This window comes from Malaclemys terrapin, chromosome 17, assembly GCF_027887155.1.
Source record: "Malaclemys terrapin pileata isolate rMalTer1 chromosome 17, rMalTer1.hap1, whole genome shotgun sequence".
NCBI classification, from domain to species: domain Eukaryota; kingdom Metazoa; phylum Chordata; order Testudines; family Emydidae; genus Malaclemys; species Malaclemys terrapin.
The window spans coordinates 10,037,950-10,061,344 of NC_071521.1; the positions used below are offsets into that span (position 1 = coordinate 10,037,950).

General features: G+C 42.0%; 1 protein-coding gene across 2 annotated transcripts; it reads right to left on the minus strand.

The window, feature by feature from the left end:
• Positions 1-469: 469 nt before the first annotated feature.
• GTF3C4 (general transcription factor IIIC subunit 4) lies at positions 470-22,426 on the minus strand. 2 transcript variants are annotated; one of them, XM_054007663.1, is made up of 7 exons: positions 22,070-22,426; positions 15,198-17,021; positions 12,701-12,831; positions 10,793-10,881; positions 6,621-9,487; positions 2,622-2,675; positions 470-944 (listed from the first exon to the last, which is right to left on the minus strand). In XM_054007663.1, the coding sequence occupies exons 1-5, from the start codon at positions 22,409-22,411 to the stop codon at positions 9,423-9,425; spliced, it is 2,451 nt and encodes an 816-aa protein (XP_053863638.1). In that variant the 5' UTR covers positions 22,412-22,426; the 3' UTR covers positions 470-944; positions 2,622-2,675; positions 6,621-9,422. The 2 variants fall into 2 exon arrangements, with proteins under 2 accessions (XP_053863638.1, XP_053863639.1); XM_054007664.1 differs by lacking the exons at positions 470-944; positions 2,622-2,675; positions 6,621-9,487; positions 10,793-10,881 and adding an exon at positions 11,899-12,356.
• Positions 22,427-23,395: the final 969 nt, after the last annotated feature.

The following is a 23,395-nucleotide window of genomic DNA, read 5'->3' on the forward strand; positions in this document are numbered from 1 at the left end:
CAAGCATATTTCATTTATATTTACTAGTTCTAGAGTTGTTAGTTCTTTATCAGTTTTAACTTGCAAACCTGCGGCCTACTCTTCTCCCCTGCCCCACCCACCCCTATACGTCCATATTTGGTCCAATACCTTTCAGCAATGAGTCTTACCAACAGGAGAATAAATATAAATCAAAGAGCACGAGTATGCTTCACACACAACGTGTCAACCTCAAAGCAGGTATTTACTGAGTTAGGCACAGGAAAGACGGCCAAGATTGAAGGTGGTAACATGAAGGCCTGTTTTCTTGTTGATATTCAAACTGTCTGTATATTTCAATTATTGTCACTGACAGAATATAAAATCCAGCCATTGTTAACCACGAAGCCGCTCTGAAGAGCTCTCTTCTTTAATCCCTCCCCACTTCCCCCTCGAATCTTGGGAACCCACGTTTCTCCCCTAAAGCCATCCCCTTATAATGCACACATAATACAAGAACTAATCTGTTTATTTGGAATAAAAAAAAAGAGAAGGTGGGATTACAATGCTACTGTTGCAGTATACAAAACACATCATTCAAGTTTGCTTCACATTTACAAAAAGTGCCATATATACAGCATCAATATTCACAGCAACTTTGTCAGGCTCTCTTATGAGCTGAATTTGAAATACAAGGGAAATCCGGGAATTGAAGACATGAAATAAATAACCTTCCATTCAGCCTGGTAACTGAGTGGCCTGCCAGCTAAAATGTTCCCACCCCAGAATGCATTTCAGTGGCCTTTAGGCCTGAAAAGATCAGTGAATAAATGTAACTTCCAGCTTCATCATTAGGTCAAAAATGCACCAAACTTGAGAACTCCTCTTTGAACCCTTCCATGGCCCTCAACTTTTCCCTTTGCAGGGCCAGTTAACTGCAGTAATATTAAATAAAGAAAACACCACAGGATTGAACATGGCACCATCTGTAAGAGAGACAGCAGTGTGTTAATTCCTCTATGAAGAGGAAACTCCAATGCCATCATCTACCTTCTGGCTTATCCCCCTGAAATCTAGGATAGCATAGAGAAAATCTTCACTTCTAGCCTTGACCTGCAGAGTAGTTAGCACTAGTAAGTAACCCAGGTACCACCCAAGAGGTGGCTGCATTCAGCAGTGGAAGCAACACCCACTGTGTACACACAGTCAGATGCCACATCAAGGGCAGTAAGTAGATCACACATACAAAATCTTGAGCAGCAGGGGCTCTGGATCTTTTGAATTAAGAGTAGAAGTTTTAGTTTTTAACGCTATAAGTAAAAATTCCCACTTGTGAGAATAAGAGAATGATGTACAACCTGATGCTGAGGGTCTGGGAGCATTTCCAGTGTAAAAATATTCACACCCTTTGTACAATTTAAAGCCAAACACAGAGTTTAGGAGAGGTGTTAATTTTAATTAAAACATTTACACATAGCCCTGCTTCACTACAGTTTAATGCAGACCTAGGTCACTGGGTATACATTAGTTTCTATGATGCATGAAAGGAACTAGCCAGGCTTGAGGTTTACACAGACTACATTCCAGACGCACTCTGTATTACAGCAGGGAACTTGGCTGAAACTTTTACTGGAAAATGCCAATTCATCAAAACCGAAATGTTGTGGAGACATACCCGTTTTGATCAAACTTTCATTAGGTCTGATACAGGCAGAGCATGGACTTGAACCTGGCTCTCCCATAGCCTAACCATTAGGGTATTACTTGTTCTGTAGCATCTCTGTTTGCCAGGTCAGGTATAGTATTTCTAGTCAAACAAGAGTTTGATCAAAATCAGTAGAGGGGTCTGCTGCCTGAATTCAACCCTGGCTCTTCCACATCCCAGGAGCGTACTCCTAGCCACTGGGCAATAGAATCCGTCTCTTTCTGGCCCAGTGAATAATTAGTCCATATGAAGTGGAACAGCTTCAACAGGAGATTGTGTGAGCGAGACAGACTCTATATCTCAGTGATGAGAGCACTCACCTGGGATGTGGGAAGCCCAGGATCTAGTCCCTTCTCTGAATCAGACAAAGCAGGGCCTACAACTTTGGTCTCCCACATCCCTGGTGAGTGCACTGGACTATTGGCTGTACGGGGGGGCGGGGGAGGAGATCTCGTTTTCCGTGAAAAGCTTCACAAGAGCTAGATTTCATTCCCACAGGAATGAACATTCCAAACCCTCGGCTTTTCACAACATGGAAATCTTGTTTTCTTGTCAGCCCTACTCTGCATTCCAACTGGACTCTTGCATCCTTAATGGAACATTAGATTCCTAGACTACACAGAGCTGACGGAGGCCCTATCTACACATATAAGCTGTGCTTGTTTACGTAAAATCAGAGCAACTTTACCAGTTAATGTACCAGTGTAAACCTACCAATGCAAGTTAAACCATTGGTCTGCAGCAGTTCAGCGGCATCAGTTTTTAAACTGGTGCAATTTGTGTGTTTCGATCAGTCCTGAAAGGGAGACTTCTTGAGATGCTTTAGAATGGGAATTTTAAAGGGTAAAAATGGGGGTGGAAAAGAAATCCAATCGCTACTCAGACCATTTCATTTTTATTAACCAAATACCTACAACTTTACATCTATTTTACTTCTAAATTATTATTTAGGTCTTACCTCTAAATCGGACTCTGAGGGTTAAAAGGATGAGTACGTTATTCCCATTCCCAGCTGCAAAAAGATAATACAAACCAGATTTAGTGCTTGAATCTAGCAAGGTTTGCACGTTTACTACCTTCCAGGAAAGATCTGACCTTTTAAAGCAGAGGGTGGCTACCAGAATGAATGGACAATTGAAACTCATAATGAAGACAGCGAAGGCTGGCAGGTAAAACAAACTAGCAGCTGTTTCTCGATTCATTACAGCAAGCACAGGCATATGGCATTGTTCCACTGAAACGCCTGGCTGCTCCAGTCACAAAAGGTCACAGGATAGTGTGGTTAGGAATGCCCTGCTCTCTGACTAAGAAGCTGACCCACACACAATTACGAGACTTGGGTTTGCTTTAGTAGACTTGCTTATAGCGGTTTTTTTCTGTGCCTCTACAAGATGCAGGATTGAGGTATTGGAGTCTAAAAATCCTACTTATTGACATAAGAGCAGTAGTTTGGGTAGTGCCAGTTTCCCCACCCAAAAGGATAAGGAACCCCCTTATGGAGAGAAAGGGGAGTTCACCTTCCCTGACCTTTCTGCAGAGGCTACACACAAGGGTGTCAACTGAGGATTGTACCTATAAGGAATTGAACTGTTTTATAAACTGCTGAACTGCGGACAGAGGAAGGACTGTGTGTTTAGCATGTTACTAATCTCTTGCACTAACTAGCCCTCAATTTTATTTTGGGGCATAAGGGCAGCACAAAACAGATCTGAAATTTGTAGAGGTATATAAATGAAGATGACTATCATCTAGGACCATCAAAATTTACATTGAACTCTTCTCTCAAGGAATCCTTAGCAGTAATGACAAAATAAATGGGTATCAACACACTGAGCGTAAAGTCACTCTATGACACATGAGCCACTAGGGACATTCACATTATATTCTGAGAAACTCAAGGAAATGTTTTTGTTAGAAATGAATGAACAAGCACTATCATCACCTCTGGAAAAACCAGTGCTGTACAGCACAACTGGCAGCCTGGAAGGGGGCATTTAAAAACAGGCTCTTTCTAGAATATTTTTTTATTTATATTCAATTACTATTAAATTTAAGGAAACAATGGAGAGAAGAATTAATTGGATGGGGCTGGTGTAAAAATAAGTGCTTTCCATTGCTACTGAGCCTGACATCCAAGGAGTGGTTGGCACACTGGAGCCAGTCACTGCCACTCCAGATTTCCACCACGACCTGAGTGATGGTGCTTTGACAGCTACAAGAGAACAAGTTTAAGCACCAAATCATCACAAATCCAGACAGTCAGTGCCTTTCCAGAGCCTGTTTGTTAATCCATCATAGCAGTTTGGATTTCTTAGCTAGCACCAATAGAAGAGGATTTAGCCACTCTGTATGCTCCCGTTAGCCTTACCACAATAAGAATACATTGTTCAATATTTAATTAGCCTTTTACACTGTTTTAATCCAATTAACCCAGTGTACTGTCTGGTATGTATTAAACTCACAGTACAACATGAATAGCCTCAAACTACAGGCAAGGCTTGGGGAAAAAGTTGCACTAGTAACCACTAGCTTCTTCAGCAGTTCCAATAATTTCCAACAGTGAGAACTCCGCAGTATCCTGGCATATACACCAGTTAGGTAGGAATTGCTTGAGGTCAGGATGGAAGACTGATGTCCATATGAAACTTAGTTCTTAGAGACATAAGAAGCTATTCCTTATCAAGGATCATGACAGCTTAACTTCAGGCAGAGAGTAGGTGATATATATGTGGCTATCAATCCCCAAACACAACAGCACACAACTTAAATCTGCCTGTGCACCACCTTCTGTATTGTATTTTAAGTGCAATGCAGTAACTCCGGCTTATAGTATCTTGGCTGGTCCTGAAATATTATTTAATCCGTTTTAGATGATGGCAAGATGTATTTGAAATAGGCCTCTCAATTATAAGTCAGATTTGGGAGCTCCAAGTTTAGTGTCTTTGTAACAAACAACTGAGAGAGTCTACTAGAACCTTCAAGCATCCACTTTCATTGCAAAGGCAGGTCCTCGCTTCAGCATTAGAGGTACAAATTTCAAAAGAACCTCCGCCCGTTAACTTTCAAAGGGGCTTAGGTGCTTTTCCAAATGTTAGTTTAGGACACACCAAGTTTCTCTCACAACAAAAATTGGGTGCTAATACCAGACTTTACCTTTAAGGCAGTGGTTTTCAACCTGTAGTCCGCAGACATCTGGGGGGGTCTGCAGACTGTCAAAGATTTCCAAAGGGGTCCACACCTCCAGCGAAAATTTTTTTTAGAGGCTAGCAAATGAAAAAAGGGTTGAAAACCACTGCTTTAAGGAACCACAGATTAGTTTAAAAAACCGAAGCCCCAAAGATAAAGCAGAATCGGTTTTGTAGAGTGGAACTACCAGCCTCATACACAATTCTGCCACGAGGAGATCCTGTCTCCCACCCCTGCAAGAGAACAAGGTGAGGGGATCTCTGCAAAGAAAACCTCGATTTCCCCCCCCCCCCAGCTTGTATAGCATTTCCTTCCCAGGAAGGACCAATCTAGCCTTGTGAATCTACCACACTCATAACCGTGGTATCTGGGTGCTAGTCCCATGGAGTTTCTACTACATTTCATTCAACTGGTAGTTAAAGAGCTAGGTGAGTGAGTGCTGATCACTTCAGGCATGTTTCCCCACTGTCAGACTACCATGATTTCATACTCCAGCACATTTGCTCTGCTGCATACAGGTCCGTCGCATCTTACACTGGGGTTACGTTCCGCAGTCAGCGCATAAAGCGAAAATCACGTATAGTCAAAATTCCATTGAGTGTAATGGCGGGCGGAATCGCCCGCACTACAGGTACATTTTTTTTATTAGTATTAAAGTATTAAAATTCTCTTTTTTTTTTTGTTTTTGCCAACCGTGTAAAGCTGAAATTGCGCATGTTAAATGCGTGTAAGATGCGACAGACCTGTACACATGCTTTAATCACAGAATGGTTCCGGAGGAATCCTCTAGGACAACACAAGCCACAGCAAAGTGCCCCAGCCAGGTGTACAAGCCCCACACTGCTGACTGTATTTGCTACATTTCAGCACAATCACAGTATGGAGCAGAGAGATACATATGGCCTCTCCCAAGCCCCAGCTGCTTGCTCTCATCTTGCAGACTCCCAGGAAGGGCTCCTCAGACTATCGTTGAGACAATGACTGTTCCATTTTCCTGGGTCTCATTTTGGAATTCTGTAGTTCTCCCAAGAGCTGCTGGGGACAATTCCAGGTACCCTCCCAGAGGAGAGCAGCTCTTGGGCAAGACTGTTCCCTATTGAACTGGTACTCTGTCCAGTCTACTGTTAAACGTTCCAGGGAGAGAGACTATTCCACAATAACGTATTTAGGAAGAGCAGTGCTTGGGCTGTTGATATAGGTTCTGCAGCATGTTTCAATGCTCTAGAGAAACAGGACTAAACCGATTCCTAGAACGGCAAGTGATGGGCACTGCTCAACAGCTACACGTTATTTCACTAGAGGGAAGTTCTGAGAAGGTAAGTGGGGGAGGGAGGAAAAAAACCCAGTGGGACTCTACTTGTCTGAAACTTGCATTTTTTTAGCAATTAGTTGAGCGCGGAATAAAATAGCAATGGCTTTAAAACCCACTGTACCTCTTGACCCGTAGCAATAAGAAACAAAAGTTGTTTCCATAAGGAAATCGGAGACTCTCAGCTATTCAGTGGCATGTAAACTGCATGTTGGGGGAAGACTTTAAAATCTCATCATCCCATCTGCCACCATAGACCACCACCAAGTTAAACTAATTTGAGTGTCCGCTACCTTGACAACTTCTGAAGCTAAACACCAATGCTGAAAGCAGCTTGGACTCTTACCTTCCAAGTATATAAAGCATTAGGCTCTAGCTAGGGCAGTTTGAGAGAACAGCTGCTAAAATTATACCATAATTAAAGCAAGTCGGCAATCAGAATAATGAGTTGAGGTCTAATACCTTCTGGTCTGCCAGACCTAGAAACACGTCAGTGGCCCAGTAGATTTTACCACCACTAAGCCTGAAACAGATACAAAAACAAGTTTATCAGAAAAATTAATTTCATTTATAAAGCTCCTCTAACGCTCCCCAAGATTAGAATTATTTCAGAAGGGCAACAGAATATTTGACTAAGACCAGTTGATGGGGACTGTTTTTACAAGAGCCTATAAAGCTTGACTTTGCAAGTCCATTACCCACCACCAATCCTGGACTATCCCAGCATTCAGATTGGATTAAAAAGGACATTTGTTTCCCCAGAGAAGGGAGAGTTAGGTAGCATCTGAGAAGGGAGAGGAATCCTACCGGGAATAGTGAGTTCAATCCTTGAAGGGGTCATTTAGGGATTTAGGGCAGAAATCTGTCTGGGTATTGGTCCTGCTCTGAGCAGGGGGTTGGACTAGATGACCTCCTGAGGGTCCTTCCACCCCTGAGATTCTATGATTCTAACCTTGGTACTTGCCTCAAACTGAGCATACAACAGATGTCAGTGCAACTCTGAGCATTCCAACTGACAATGGTTTTCCATTGCTTGCTTTGCTGGCTGACACTGGGAGCTACAAACGCTGTTTGCAAATATACCACTAAGTTTATTTCAGTTTGTAATGCACACCAAAAAAACCCTAAACATTTCTTTAATACAATTACAGTAATAAATAATAATAAAAAATATATATGGAGATATACCTATCTCATAGAACTGGAAGGGACCCCAAATGGTCATCGAGTCCATCCCCCTACCTTCACTAGCAGGACCAAGTACTGATTTTGCCCCAGATCCCCAAGTAATGAACTCACAACCCTGGGTTTAGCAGGCCAATGCTCAAACCACAGACAAGGCTATGGTTATTTTACAAATGAATCTATCTGTGCTTATGGTTTTCTAATCTTCTGAATTATTAGAATTATTGTATATTGTAGGAGCATTATCATGCTCAACACATGAAACACTGAACTGTAAAGGCAGTTAGCTTGTTTGAATATGAAGTGAGATGTGACTGCTCCTAATAAGGGTAAAGGAACATTAAGAAAATGTGCATAGTCATTAAGTCAAGAAAACTTAAGCACCAATCCACACATGCATTTGTTGAATACTGTCTGGATAATTCCTTGCTGCTCTCAAATACCTAATCTAGTATTTGTGCTCTGTAACAGAGCCCACATAAAATGTTGATGCATGACAAGCTGATTCGCTGGAGATTCACACTGTTGCTTCCCACACAAGAAGAAGCCTGGAGAAGTGAATTTTACACATCATGCATCCCACAAACAAAACAACTAAACACCTTTTTTTTCAGGGAGCATCTAGTGGACTGGCGTTTTTAAGGGTGGAAGTGGAAACAGAATTTTGGATTGCCTGAGAAAATGGTTCTTAACCAGACAAGATGGATTCTAATGACAGAAACTCGTTTTGGAAGGATTATTCCTCTAGCACTTTGTAGAAAGTTGAAGAGGAAATGTCCCCCACATACGCTGGGTCCCAGAGGCAGAAAGGACAATTATCCAGTGGGACAGTCAAAGAAAACACTGTTTCAGTGACAAACGGGTTCCACCTGGATAATTCAGAGGTATGTTTCCGAATACCTGATCTAATCATCTCTTTCATTTTACAACTAACACAGAACAGCTTCACCAGACTCCGAATGTTTTGGTTAGATATTTCCGATCTAATTTAATATTTCTCTTTTATACGCAAACTGGCTTTTTATAGTAAATAAAGAAAACCAAATGATAGCAAGAAATGATTGTTTTGGGGCCAAATTATTGCAGTGCTTTGGAAGACAGTCACACTGCCTGATTGGAGGGAAGGAAAAGTGGCACTAGCCGGGTTACTGGGTTATATAGCAGGGGAGTGTGGTTCCTGTTGACAGTGTGTGAAATGAACTGAAGAGATCAGGTGTTGGCACAAGTGTGGTAAATAGTTAAAACTTATTTCAGAAAAAAACAAGGAGATTTGAGTACTAGACATTATATATTTTAGAATTGGGTCTCTGACATGGAATATCTAAATGCTAATATTGTTTACTTATAACCATTAGGATTTAAAAACTTCCTCTTATTGATCCATATTTGGCACAAGCTGCCGATTTTTAGCTTTCTGACTGCAATTTTTTCCCCAAACCCTGAGAAATACCAGGAATAATTTTGCTAGTTATGGAGTGAAAGATCTAATGCAGTGGCTGACTTCTATCAAGTGGCTAAAACTGACATGCGGGTCACTTAAGAAATATTAGAATCACACATTATTTCTGATAGTTTAATGTTCTGTGGTACAGCGAGTGCCAGTACTGATTAAGCAAACAAACAGGAGCACTGCAGACTGAAGCCCTCTCTTCCCACCAAGACTGTTCAAGAAGTGCCTCCTGCATTCTGCCAGATTGGGATGCTCTCACCCTTGAGAAAAGCATCCAGTTTTCACCAGAGACAGAGTTCAGGCTGCCTGCTTCTCAGATTTCTGATCTTTCAATAAAAGGAAATGTATCCAATCAAATGCTGATGCTTTAACAGGGTCCGTGGTTGCCTCAAAATCGTTCCATAAACTCCATTGTGCTAGGTACTCAGAGGATGCTCTCGTTTCTGGAGTATGAAATGGGTCACTACACTACTGAGCTTCTTGAACTTCAAGTGTTCTATTTACAGGATTAGGAACAGTGTCTTCTTCCTTCAGTACAATGGATATACTCCTGCACCTTCTGCCTCCTTCCAGGCTGAATGGAGTTTTATGCAGTAGAGAAAATGTCTTCAAGCTTCCCACAGCTTTCTCTAAAACACAGGAGAATCACAGAAAGTACAAGGTCCTTGCAATAACCTCTTGATCCATTCAGGATCTGCAAATAAGAAAACAAGTGGTTTAAAGCCTGAGTTACACAGAAGAGAGATCACAATGATGAATATTTTGCTTCACATCCTTTAGCTGGACCAAACTTCTACTACAAAAATCTCTGAAACTATGTTTTGAAGTGTACATCTGACAAGACTCACTGAAGATTTAGGATGAACCCAACTCCACTAATATTTAAAATACTGATTTAAATGTCATTTCAGCAGAAAGAGACAAAGTTAAGGCTTTCCACATCACACTATAGCTTGCGTAGGTATTGCAGCTTGTCTTTACACACAAACAAATCTGCCATACACAGACAAAATGGGTAGAGTTTAAGGACAATTTTCTGCTATAACTTAGTGACCTTGTTTTTGTGAGTTGAAATTAGATCTCTGAATTACTGCAGTATTTAGTTTTCCAAATGTAAAATGAAGCCAGCAACCCTTTCTCCAGCATTTTAGATCCATTTGTATTGTCTAATTCTCATTGATACTGGATCAGCTACAAGTTCTGGGAAGGGAATACACATGCCAGTAGAATAAAACTTCCATTGAGATCACATCAGTTCTGCAGAAAAGTGCACTGGAAAACCAGATAAGATCATATCCTCCCTGAAGAACAACACTACAAAAAAACCTTAACGAACTGAGGTTTAATATTGTGCCATCAAACACAGTAGACATTTTAAAATGTTAAAAACGTGGACATATAAAAACACTTATTTCAAAGAACTATAAGGCATCAGCTGCAATTCAGAACAAGTTACTGCAGAATTTTTGTCTTTTTAGATATAGGAAAAGTATGGACGTGCAAACTCGAAAGACCTGCTCCTTCACTTTGATTACATTGTCTAAACAAGATGTAATTATCACATTTCAGAGCATAAGCCTGCAAGATGCCAAGATATTTCTAAGCTTGTGCTGGGAAAACTCACCTTTCGGTGAAATCAATGGTGCTCAGCATTTTGTAGGACTGGGCTTGCAATTTGTACATGTAAAGAAATCTAATTAAATTAGTATTAATTGTCTATCTGCTGTAACACTCTAGCATGGACTGCGTATGTACTTGGCTCACATTAAAATGCAACACATTTACACATTACTTTCTCTAATTACTATATTCTAATTAGGGCTTTAACACTGTGACAGACTACAGCCAAACATCATGAAGAGTAGAATGTTACTACTCCACTTGATAGCTGTCTGAAATAACAGTGAGTCACTGAGCCTGATCCATGTCATTATACAGATGACAAAGCACTCGGTGAGAAAATGCAATCTTGCCCTTTCAAGCCATGGAAGTAGCTCACCTTCTGGGGTTGGATGCCGTGCAATGCTGTCATGAAGCAGACACCTTCTGTATACCAAACTCTGGCAGGACTGGTAGGTTAAAAAGCACCTGGAAGGTGGCAAATTGCATCATCAAACAGAAGTTTCTAATTGTATGCTTTATGACAGAGGGACAAATTCTGCTCTCAGCTAACAGCTGTGCTTCTGTCAGGCTGTGTAAGAGCAGCATTTGGCCCAATATCACTGATTACATCATATCAAAACCAGCAACTTTAAGAAATATGAGTTAGCATTAAAATATAAACATATTTCAGGTCTAACTTAATTAGCCAAATTATGTAGGCTGGCATGAACTAATTAACACTGCCTTGTAATAATATACATGTACAAGAGGTCAGAGGGTAAGGGAGGGAAGTATTTCCACTATTGGCTTTACAATTTTAACCAGAATACACCTGAAGAGATGAAGATTTTCAGAGCTATTTAATGGACAGCGGCACTGAATAGCAATCACCATGATTTAAAGATGCATGCAGATTTTCTGTACTATCTTAACGGCTTACAACACTTGGAAAGTCAAGGGACTCTTCCAGACAGTGGATTCTGTTAGCATCAGAATAATGAATTCACACCAATGGCTGTGGCCAAACCTCTACAGCAGGGGCAGGCAAACTTTTTGGCCTGAGGGCCACATCGGGTTTCTGAAATTGTCTGGAGAGCCGGTTAGAGGAGGCTGTGCCTCCCCAAACAGCCAGGCATGGCCTGGCCCCGCCCCCTATCTAATCCCCCCCCCCCCTTCTCGCCCCCGACAGCCCCCCCCGGGACCCCTGCCCCATCCAACACCCCCGTCCCCTGCCCACCCCCCGCTGCCCCATCCAAACTCCCCTCTCCTTCCTGACTGCCCCCCCAGGACTCCTGCCCCCATTCAAGCCCCCTGTTCCCGACCCCATCCACACCCCCGCCCCCTGACCACTACCCCGAACTCCCCTACCCTCTGTCCAACCCCCCTGCTCCCTGCCCCCTTACTGTGCTGCCCGGAGCACCAGTGGCTGGCGGCGCTACAGCCGTGCCACCCAGAGCACCAGGACAGGCAGCCATGCCCTCCGGCTGGAGCCAGCCACGGCTCTGCAGCTGTGCTGCCCGGCAAGAGCTTGCAGTCCCACCACCCAGAGCATTGTGCCGGTGGCACAGTGAGCTGAGGCTGCAGGGGAGGGACTGGGGGCTAGCCTCCCGGGCCAGGAGGGTCCCGCGGGCCAGATGTGGCCCACGGGCTGTAGTTTGCCCACCTCTGCTCTACAGACAACCCCCATTAAATATCCAATTTCTTGGTCTTCGGTGTTAAAAGCTTTGTGAGCATTTTGCACTCTGGTCATTCTGAAATAATGTTAAAGTAACTCTGGGCCTGCACATTAACTGGTTTCATTAAGACCTAATCAGCTGACAGATTTGATTTTGGCAACCAAGTAATTGGAGATAAAGGGCATAAATAGCCAGAAATGCACAAAATGTATTTCCATACAGACTTTTTCCTCTTTCATCCTCCCATCCGAAAAGCTATAAGCCATTTGATTTCTTTTTATTTTCCTTTGGGGGTGGGGAAAGGAGGAGAAGAGAAACAAAGGATGAATTACGAGCACTGAAGCATTAGTTTTGAAAATAAAACAATATTCAAAAGAATATAAATAAGGTCAAATGTAAGCCTACCTCCCTCCCTCTAAAATATCCCTTAGATCTTCCTCACTCTTACAAAGAGAGAGTACCAGACACCTTGTCTGCTTCCTCGCTTTCCTTTTCACAGCATGGACAACATGCTCCATGCCATTAACTCATTCACAATATGAAACTATATTTTACATTAGCTACTGAAATGCCTTCCGCTCATCCAAAACAGAGAAGAGAATCAAAGCAAAAGCTCCTTAACACCTTACCTGAGCCAAATGTGGCCGTTGGAGCAGACCGCCTGTTTGCGATCTGTGAATGGCAGGATCTCTTTACACAAGCTGCAGTGCTCTGGGAAAGTCTGTTTGTTCATTTTCTTTAAGATATGTCCAATCAGCACCTGGGAACACACGGCAGTCAGCAGTGTTTATGGGAAAAGACACTGCCTGTTGAAAGGTGGAGAATCTCACGGGATGACGTGATTTCAGAAGAAAATACAAGATGCAAAAATCCAGTCCACTCAACTGAATTCAAATGAAAGAAAATGCAACTCAAATACACAGTGCGGTAGTAGAGATGGATTGATTTGCTCTTCTCCACAGGCTAATCCTGCAATCTGATAGATTTAATTGCCTAACCCCACACATCACTGAAAGGAATACAGAATTTGTTTGAAAATAACCAGGAGTTTTGGTACTTACGCTAATGGTGACTGAAAAGAAAGCAACTTGCACTTGAGATCCATATATTACACCACATTCGAGATCAAGGACACTGCACAATTATTATTTTAAATAGTCCTATGGCTATGACAATGGAGGAGTTTAAAGTTCTGTTAATTGTTTATGAATCTGAGGAGTTTGTTTTAGCAATCACTATCAAATACAATATACGCAGCTGTTCCACTCAAAGCCTAAGTAGTCAGTCAAATGTATTACCAGTCTTGTCATTTATCATTTACCTTTGACGTTTCAACTGATACAAGCCATATCCCTAAGTTATACTGAAGAAATATTTTAGGAAGTTACAGCAGTCATGACTGACAGAGGTTCATAACAAAATTCAAGAGTTATATATATATTTTTAAATACCAGAAAAAGAAACTCTATTCTGTCTACAAGGTGTGACGGGCAACCTCTCTCTCTCTCAGGCTTTCAATTCATAGTAATTTGAGGATGCCAGTAGAACAGAGCTGTGTTGACAGAATACTTTGCCAATGAATTACTAAAGGCCACTCAGAATCTTCAGCTGGCACACACTGTTCTGGGCTGCTTGTTTACCCCAGTATTGGAAATTGCACTGGTTTCCTACTTGTTTCCAGATGCAATTAAAGGGGTTGATTTTGATCTTTAAAGCCTAAATGATGCAAAGCTTCAGTTACTAGAAAAAGTGCACCTCTCTGTGCAGACCTGTAGGGATCATCTGACACCTTCTTACTCAGTCCCTAAGGGTATGTCTACACTGCAAAGAAAAACCCGTGGGTGGCTTGTACCAGCTGACTCAGGCTTGGGCTGCAGAGCTGTTCCACTGCAGTGTAGACTTCTGGGCTCGGGCTGCAGCCTGAGCTCTGGGAACCTCCCACCTCCAGCCCAAACTTAGAAATCTACATTGCAATGAAACGGCCCCACAGCCCAAGCACGGCAGGCCTGAGTCAGCTGGTACAAGCCACCAACGGGTTTTTCTTTGCAGTGTAGACATACTCTACATCTGGTGGCAAACCATTCTCAGTAGGGGGTCTCTTACTTCCCTTCTTGGTCTGATACAGCACACATTTGTTAACTTCATTACCCAGCACAAGGAACATAGTTCAGGAAAAAGCATGAGTGAACAGAGTTAGTTGTGATGGGTATTTTTGTTTTCAGGATTGGTGATGGATTGGATGTTACTTTTGTATTTAAGTTTTACTGCAGAAGGGAGAATTGTAAATTTGGGGCATGTTCTTGTTAGTGTTTGGATGCAATATCATATTCAGTTATGTTTATTTTAATATATTTAGAACATAAATGTGCCCAGAGGTTCAGGCAATGGATACATGTTTTATAAATCAAATTTTAAATTATGTCTTTAAGATACTTCAAGTCAATTGATTTGTTTTCCATTTACATAATTTTTTGAAACACTGATTGACTTTTACAATGTTTTATTTTGTCAATTTTGAAGAATCTCACACTTGATGCTTTCCTTGATTTCACAAGAGCACTAAGGGAAGTGAGTTTAAAATAAGCCAAATTTATTATTTAAAATAAACAGTGACAATGTTTTACATACAACATTTGTACTCCAGAGATAACATGACTGAAGTCTGTTGAAGAATTAAAATTTTGAAGATGTAATACAATTGATTTTGGAGGAAAAGGCCTCCTCCATTTTAGTGTAAATAGATGAAGTGATAGATAATCCTAATCACAGGGGGAAAAAAAACAAGGATGCCCCCTTCTACCACCACATTCTTTCAGCTCACTTAAGTTATTGTGAAAGTGATTACAGGTCTGTCGTCCTCCCCAATTTAACCATACCAGCAGAAATTTAAACACGGGTTTGTTCTTTACTATGCCTGACCCAAATACTAAGGTGTGTATTCAGATTTCCCAAATCCAGCACCACCCACCATCCACAGTTGGAAGGGCAGGCAACTAATCTCCAAAACAGATACAAGTCACTTTACAAGCAACCCTCCACCTTCTGCCCCCAAGATAGTAAAGCTGAGAATGAAGAAACCAGGACATTTTGTAGCTTGAATGCCCAAAAATATACATGTGCACTTACTCGTGCTGTTCTGTCATCATAGCCTTCATCAGACATTAAGAAATCACAGACTCCTCTGGTAGGAATGCTGGTGTTCTCTGTAATCCATGTATGCAAGTAAACTTCTCCCAACACCCGCTTCATGTGTTCCCGTGTCAAGTGCATTTCTACTGCTTCAATTCGTGCCTGTATTTCAAGGAGCTTCTCTTCCATTGGCTCATGTCCTCCTACGTCACTTGAGTGGGCAAGAGTATCATCTGCTGGGTCATCTGGGTCTGTTCCTTTGCTCACTTCACACAAACTCTGCTTGCTGGCCTGTTTTGAAGTTCCCTCTTCTTGATGATCATCCTCAGTACTGCCCATTCCAGGGGAATCCAATATTAATACTTTTGTGTCCTCATGCGAAGGCCTCCACATCACCTCAGAGGGTGTTTTTTGCATTGACTGGTACAAAATTCTCAAAAGGAATAGCTTAAAACGCCAAAAGTAAGTGGATCCACAGCTCTCAATCTTTTTATCCAAGGCTTCTTGTAAGAATTGAGGGATATGCTTATCCTTCAAAATCTTCCAGCGCACAAGGTCCGTCAGGTCCACTTGTCTAAAAAGATTTTGCACAGAAGACTCCAAGAGTTGAGCAGCTGCTTCCTCAAATGTTTTGAGAGTTACAAACTGAACTTGATAGTTTTTGTTTACAGGGTGAAGGCCATTGGTCATGCCCTCTGTTGTAATAACCGCTAGGTATGCGCCACATGGGCTTACAGCTATCCCGTGAGTCCGCACAGAGCCAAACACTTCAGACAGCTTAATAAGCTGATGCTCAAACTTTAATGCAACATCTGTGAAGATGGGAATGAGTTGCCTTACCTTTCCGTCACTTGAGCATGTATATACTGTGCCATTCTGTTTATCCGCAGTCATGGATACAATTGGTAAAGAGTGAAGCCCTGTCACATGGGAATTATGGACATTCAGACCTGCTTTGGATATCAAGAGAAGACACCAAAACACATAAGACCCTCTTGCAGCCACCACTAAGCTACAGCTACATTTCTGGTAAGGATGGTAGAGAGGAATACATTTTATACTGTGTACTGGCAACTGGTCCATTTCTTGCCATAAGACAACAGGTTGCCGGAGTGTGAAGTAGCCTTTAACTGCTTTTAAGTTGACAGGAAGGATTTTAACCGGTCCAAAAGCACTCCCTACAATGAGTCCACTCATCTTTCGGTTGTTGTGTTCGTATTCCCACCAAGACAAGACGCTAGGGGAATTTATTCCTGACTCTATGGTATTGCAAGAAGTGATGGATTCCTTACCCACAAAAGGAAGCTGAAATTGCCAAGCAGCAATGTTTCCATTTTCAAAGAGTACGGCTAAGAGCACACTGCCAACATCTCGGCATTCATTGTTGTGTTTCACCTGCTGGGTGGTGCAGATACCTGACCACTCCATACGGACTGGAGTCTGCATGCTATGTCGTCTCTGAAATTCTGCAAAGTCCCCTAGTTCTCCTCTGGGGGTCTCAACCTTAGAAAGTTTGTAACTGGTTTCATACAGACGCTCCCCATACATTTCTGTCAGATCAACCAGCTGCACCCACTGTAGTCTGTTGAGATTAGCATGGATAGTTAATCGATTGTCCATTGTTAGAGCTGCTAGAAGGCATCTTCCATTAGCATCACAACCCAGCGGAGACCAGCTGGAATATTTGAATCCTCGCATAGGTGGTAGTGACTTTCCTTCAGGGTTGAATACTCTATCTAGCATAAAGGTTTGACTAACAGTTGGATCCTTAGAGTTTGCAAACTTTTCCTTACATTCTGCAACCTCCTTTTTTGAACCAACCTGAAACAGAATAAGTACTATTAAAACACAATTTTACAAAAACATTTCCTAAAGCAGTATTTTAGTTGTACTATAACAGAAAAATATCAAATTTTATATGCTAGGTTCAATACAGGAGAGAGGAAGGAGAGAAGGATTTTAGCTTCCATTAAAATCAACGGAAGACACGGCTGAAAGTCTGGCCCCTACTTTGAGCAAACTTAAAATGTGAACTTCAGCATGTGTGTCTCAGCAGTTGAAAGGTACACACACCACTAAAGTAAAGCACTCCCTCATACTGGTCAAAAGAGGAAAACCCAACTGCAAATATGTAATTTCTGCTACACTAATCATGGCCTCTTACACTTCCAAAAACAAAAACAAAAACCTGAGAAGCAGCATGTAGTAATACACTCAGTTATTGTCAAAGTTTTTATATATCATGAGTATGGATGCAAGAAATTTACAAATAGCTACTTCCTCAACCAACAATAGCCCCAAATTTTGAATATTCTTGTGAAATAGCATCTTCACACTCTGTATATTCTATTAAAGAGACACACTAGAAAATAGAATCAAACCAATCCGTTTACGATCAAAAACTCCGCACATGCAGGTTAAACAACTTGTTACAATATTGCTTCCATAAACTTTCCTACTATAGCCCTCCCCTCGACAGTCTATTCTCTCTCTACAAATTACAATGAAGCCTCCAAACTCACTTAATCCTGTGCATCATCTAAACCTGTTTATGGGAAGGACACATACATAATTCTTGATCACCTGCAAAGGTTTACAATGACTGTCACTTTTGGGTTTGGAAGGGTCATAGTTTTGGCTTACAGGGCATGTTAACTTATGAGTTATTGCCTTTCTCCAGTGTACTGAGCCGGGATTACACATATATTAAGTATCAGATGAGTACAACCTAAAATGTTCTAGTATTGCAGAGGAGCAGGAATTGGGAGTCCTCATATGACATCAGAACTGTTCCAGGCTGAAACAGGCCCGGTAAGGCTGTGCTTACAATTTTCTATCAATCTGAATTATGAAGCCAAAAGATGCAAGTAAAACTCTTACTTCAAAAACATCCTCTTTATCCTTTCCCCCAATGTGCATGTATTTGGCTTTTAGTAAGTTTAGAACTAAGCTTTGAGACATCTTTTTTAAAATTGCCAACTGTAACTTCATTTTGTGATTGTCAATTTCTCCTTTTCATTTGCAATGAGAACATAAAAATATTGACAAGTTCCCTAAACTGAACTCTTCTGTTTATCCACAGAACAGATAAAGCAAAGGTGCAAGCTTCTTCAATCCTAGGGACAGATGGAGAGTTCACTCCTCTTATCCTTTTTAACTCTTGTTTCTGTGGTGGAAGAGGCAACAGTGTGTTGTGAGCCAGGAACACCAGCCCATAAACTAAGACAACTTCCAATGAGATAACTGGTTATGTCTTTGTCACTACTATCCCTTCAGCACATTTGAACTGATTGAAATGCTTTGATATTTTGAGCCATCTAATTTAATATTTCTAAACTTACTCCTATTGGTACCATGTTGCTAAATGTGACACTGGCAGTGTGGAAGATCTTAGAACAGAGTAGGAGTATTTCATATCTGTATCTCTCAGACACACTTAATCAGGATTGTGGTCCCTCTGTGCTAGGTCCTATATAAAACAGATACAGTCCCTGGGTAAGAGATTTTACAGTCTAAGAAACCTACATTAATAACAACAACTGAAGTTTACTCACTGTCAATCTGCAACAACAACTACCCTGAGTTTTACAATCCATGCCTTTTCCATTTAAGTTTAACCCAGTTAGTCAAATGAGGGTTTTAAAAAGCCATTTAAGGGTTTGTTCACATTATGGAAGTTTGCACCACTGAAGATGCACTGCATCGGTGCAACTTACCTCAGTTTGAAACTGCTGCAAATATTGGGGCAGTGCATCTTTACTGGGGGAGGTTTGCACTTGTGTAGCTACACTGGTGCAAAAATCCAAAATGTAAACAAGCCCTAAAATCAGCCAACGATTTCAGGCTTAAATCTTTATATGCTAGCCGTCAGTAAAAACAGGTTCAATGGACTCTTCGGTCATGCAGATATAAACACAGTTAGGACACACATACTATATTAAAAATAGTTTTTCAGTCAGCAAATAGCATACAATATAGGAGACTGCAATGAGACCAAACCGCAGTTTATACATCCACCCCACCAAATCCCAAAATAACATATCTGATATTAGTATCATATTAGAGAGACAAGGTTGGCGAGGTAATTTTTTTTGGGACCAATGTCTGTTGGTGAAAGAGACCAGCTTTTGAGCTTACATTAGGCTCTTCTTAAAGTCTGGGAAAGGTACTAAGAATGTCACAGGTACAAGGTAGAACAGATTATTTAGCATAAGTACTGTAGTTAACACATACCCTAAATTTAAGAGATCATTCAAGGTGAAGTGGCCCATTAACACCTTTGCAGTCAAAGAACAAAAAAGGGGGGTTGGTGAGTTACAAATTGTTAAAAGAAGAACAGGAGTACTTGTGGCACCTTAGAGACTAACAAATTTATTAGAGCATAAGCTTTCGTGGACTACAGCCCACTTCTTCGGATGCATAAAGCTTATGCTCTAATAAATTTGTTAGTCTCTAAGGTGCCACAAGTACTCCTGTTCTTCTTTTTGCGGATACAGACTAACACGGCTGTTACTCTGAAACTTTACAAATTGTTGTAATGTATCCGGGGTAGCCCTGTTAGTCTGTATCCATAAAAACAACAAGGAGTCCAGTGGCACCTTAAAGACTAACAGATTTGGGCATAAGCTTTCATGGGTAAAAAACCTCACTTCAGCAGTGTGTCTGTTCAGTGCATGATTTTAGTGTCTAGCAAAGTTTGAATTTAAGCTCCCAGACTTGTCTTTGGAAGGTGTTGGGGATGAGGAGTGATTGTTTTATACAACATGTATGCTCGGAAGTGATGGGGCATTTTTGTGTGTTATTTTCCTATGTGAGCTCATTTGAGAACATATGGATTGTCTGGTTTCACCCATATAGTTGCTATTGAGGCATTTAGTGCACTGGATGAAGTAAACTTATTAGTGTCACATATCTGTTTGGTACATTCTTCCCCACTGCACTTCTAACTGACAATGCATTTTGCTTAAATAATCAATACTCTTCTAGTTAAACAAGTACTAGAGTAGAACGGAAGCTGATTTGCAGTCTCATACAAGACTGACACCAGCAAGAGTGTCAGTAAAACTTAGCTGTAATTACAGTCTTTTTCAGATGCATGTTAGTTGCACACTGAAAGTGGGCTGTAGTCCACGAAAGCTTATGCTCTAATAAATTTGTTAGTCTCTAAGGTGCCACAAGTACTCCTGTTCTTTTTACTGAAACTGAAATAATTTCACTTGGACACTCCTAAGCTAAGCACAGGTGTAGTTTTCGTTTATGCTTTAGTGCCTCGAACTTTTGTCAAGAGTTAGAAAGTCAAGTCGTTGCCTAGCCTACTTTACAAGAATACTTTAAAACTGAAAAAGCTTTAGGAAGTCTAATTTACTTATTATTATTATTAATGCTTTTTTTTTTTTTTTTACTTTCTGTATTTAGTTCCTCTTAGGAAAGGAAAACAGATTAGAAGTTTTACTTTCTGGTTTTCATGTACTAGGAATAATGCTTTAATAGTGGTATAAACAAACTACAGGGAAATTTTAAAATCCAAAATAAAGTTTAACTTTTGCAAATTCTGTTTTAGTTTTCTTTTAAAGAAGAAGTGGCTCTGAAAATAAAGAATTAGGAAGGCTCAGGATATAACCAAGGTAAATGTTTTTATTTAAATAAGTATTTACATTTAAAGTACTCTCCTGTATTACACAGTACACCAAGAACACACTGAAATGTGCCCTACACAAAATGAAAGTAGAAGAAAAAGGACATTGAGTACCTTTCCCAGACATGAAGACAAGCTCAGTGGAAGCTTGGAAGCTTCTCTCTTTCACCAACAGAAATTGGTCCAATAAAATATATTACCTCACCCGCCTTCTCTCTCTAGTATAGGCAAAGATGCAGTTAGTCTACTCTAGGAGCTGTTCCAAGAAGCAAACGGAAAGCAACAACCTTTTTTTAAAAGTAACATTTAGAATGAACATTCTCCATACTATTTTTTGCATGGCCCTGATTGTGAACCAGCTATTCATAGATGGACTCAGCGAATATACAGGCAATAATTTGTATTGTCACATACAAATGGCGAGGCACAGCTCAGTGGTTTGAGCATTGACCTGCTAAACCCAAGGTTGTGAGTTCAATCCTTGAGGGGGCCATTTAAGGATCTGGGGCAAAAATCTGTCAGGGACGGTATTGGGGACTGGACTCGACCTTTCAAGGTCCCTTCCAGTTGTATGAGCGAGGTACATCTCCATTTAAAAAAAAAAAAAAAAAGTCCAGACAAAATCCTGTTCTTGCGTTAGTGTACAAGGGGTATTTATCTGGTGTGTCAACACAGATCCTATACAACGGCTGTGCTCATGGATTAAGAAATTAGCTCCTAAAGTTTATCCCAGGCTAAATAATTCGTTGTCCAGTAATTAATCCTTATCTGGATTAGCCTGGATCTGAGGAACAGTGGAGGTGGAGTCAGGGTGAGAAAAACTCCACTAGTAAACAAAGCCACATGTACCTCCAACACAGGGCAACCTCAGACAATAGCAGCAGCTGTGGAAACGGGACTGGACTAGCGCTCCCTTGGGTGATGGGGCCAAGAGTAGGGAGTGGGGCAGCCTTGGGGGGGAAGGGGGTGTCACATCGCTGTGAATAGTCAGTGGCGTGGCCGTGGGCAGGTCCAAGGGGCCTCCCTCAGGAGGCAGCTCCTGCCTCACATCTGGGGGGACGGCTGGAAAAGGCGATGGGCAAAGCCCCGAACGAGAGCGCAGGGGACCGGGAGAAGACCAGGATGACCGTGGGGAGGGAGCGGCGCTCAACCCTGCAGCCCCCAGCGGGGAGAGGGGCCCAGTCTCGCCCCGCTCCATCCCCAGGGCAGAAGAGGAGGGTCCCCCGTCTCTCACCTTGAGCAGGCAGCCGGCGGCGGGCGCGGGCACGGCCGTGCGGTGGATGACCAGCTCCTGCCCGCCGCTGTGAATGTCGCTGAGCTGCTCCAGCACGGCGATGCTCCGGGCCGTGCTCACCGACACCCGGTGGTCCTCAGACCAGGCCAGCGGCTCCAGCCCGCTCACGCCGTGCTGCAGCCGCACGGCCGGCTCCCTCCGCACCGCCGTCAGCCGGAACCCCGCGCTCGGCCCCGCTGACACCGCCTCCTCTGCCGGCGACTCGGGGCCCGCTGGTGGCTCTTCCCCTCCCGAGGACAGCGCAGGACTCGCCCCACTTCCAGCTGCCGCCGCCGCCGCCATCTTGCCGCCGCCTCACACAAGCCGCTCGCAGCGCACCGCGCATGCGCCGCGCCCAGCGAGACCGCGACCATAAAGGACCCATGCCTGGCTTGGGTTAGGGGTGGCTACCCGCTGCCTGAATAAAATCCCTGCCTTCCAGCAATGGATGAGAGTAATAACTAGAGTGGGTAGAACCTAGAGTCACGATCATAGTGCATGAGGGAGAGTGGTATTATCCATAATAGTGATCAATAATGATGTTGCGTGGGGGCTACAATTATAATAACCCTCAACAATACTTATTAATATTGCATGTGAACTAAAATTATATTACCCTGTAATAACTATCATCCAAAATGATGCTGGGAAGAATTTACAATAATGTCAACAAGTGTTATGACATGATGGCAGAGATTTAATGAATAATCATAGAACTGGAAGGGACTGCGATAGGTCATCTAGTCCAGTCCCCTGCAATAATAATAATGCAATGCAGCTGTATACTAAATAATATTACTATAGTCTACATATTACATTGACAGTAATTACTGTTATTACATGGAAGATGTGACATTGTAATCTTCTCGAGGCAGGGTCTTTTTGTTATGTGTTATTGCTCTATGAGTGGAGCGCTTGGGTGCAAGACCAATAAAATAAATAATAATAAAACTAAAACACTATGTTCTCACTGAACCCAAGTGAAATCCAAATTAAAAGGCTTGCCTGTGGAAACTATGCGGGATTTGTAATAGTTGAATCCTCAGCCCCTGGCAAACTCACAACCCTTACGGCAACCAATAGGTCTGCATAGTTACATGACCTGCTGCCCATCCTCACCAAAGATACTTGGTGGCCTTATGGATTTATGCTGTATGCCAACCCATTGTCCTGGGGATACTGAAAGCTGTACACATGGATATTTACAGTGATATGCATTTTAATTCTGAAATACATGGGATTGGGAGAGATTTGGGGAAGAATAAAGTAGGAAAATGGCAAATATTT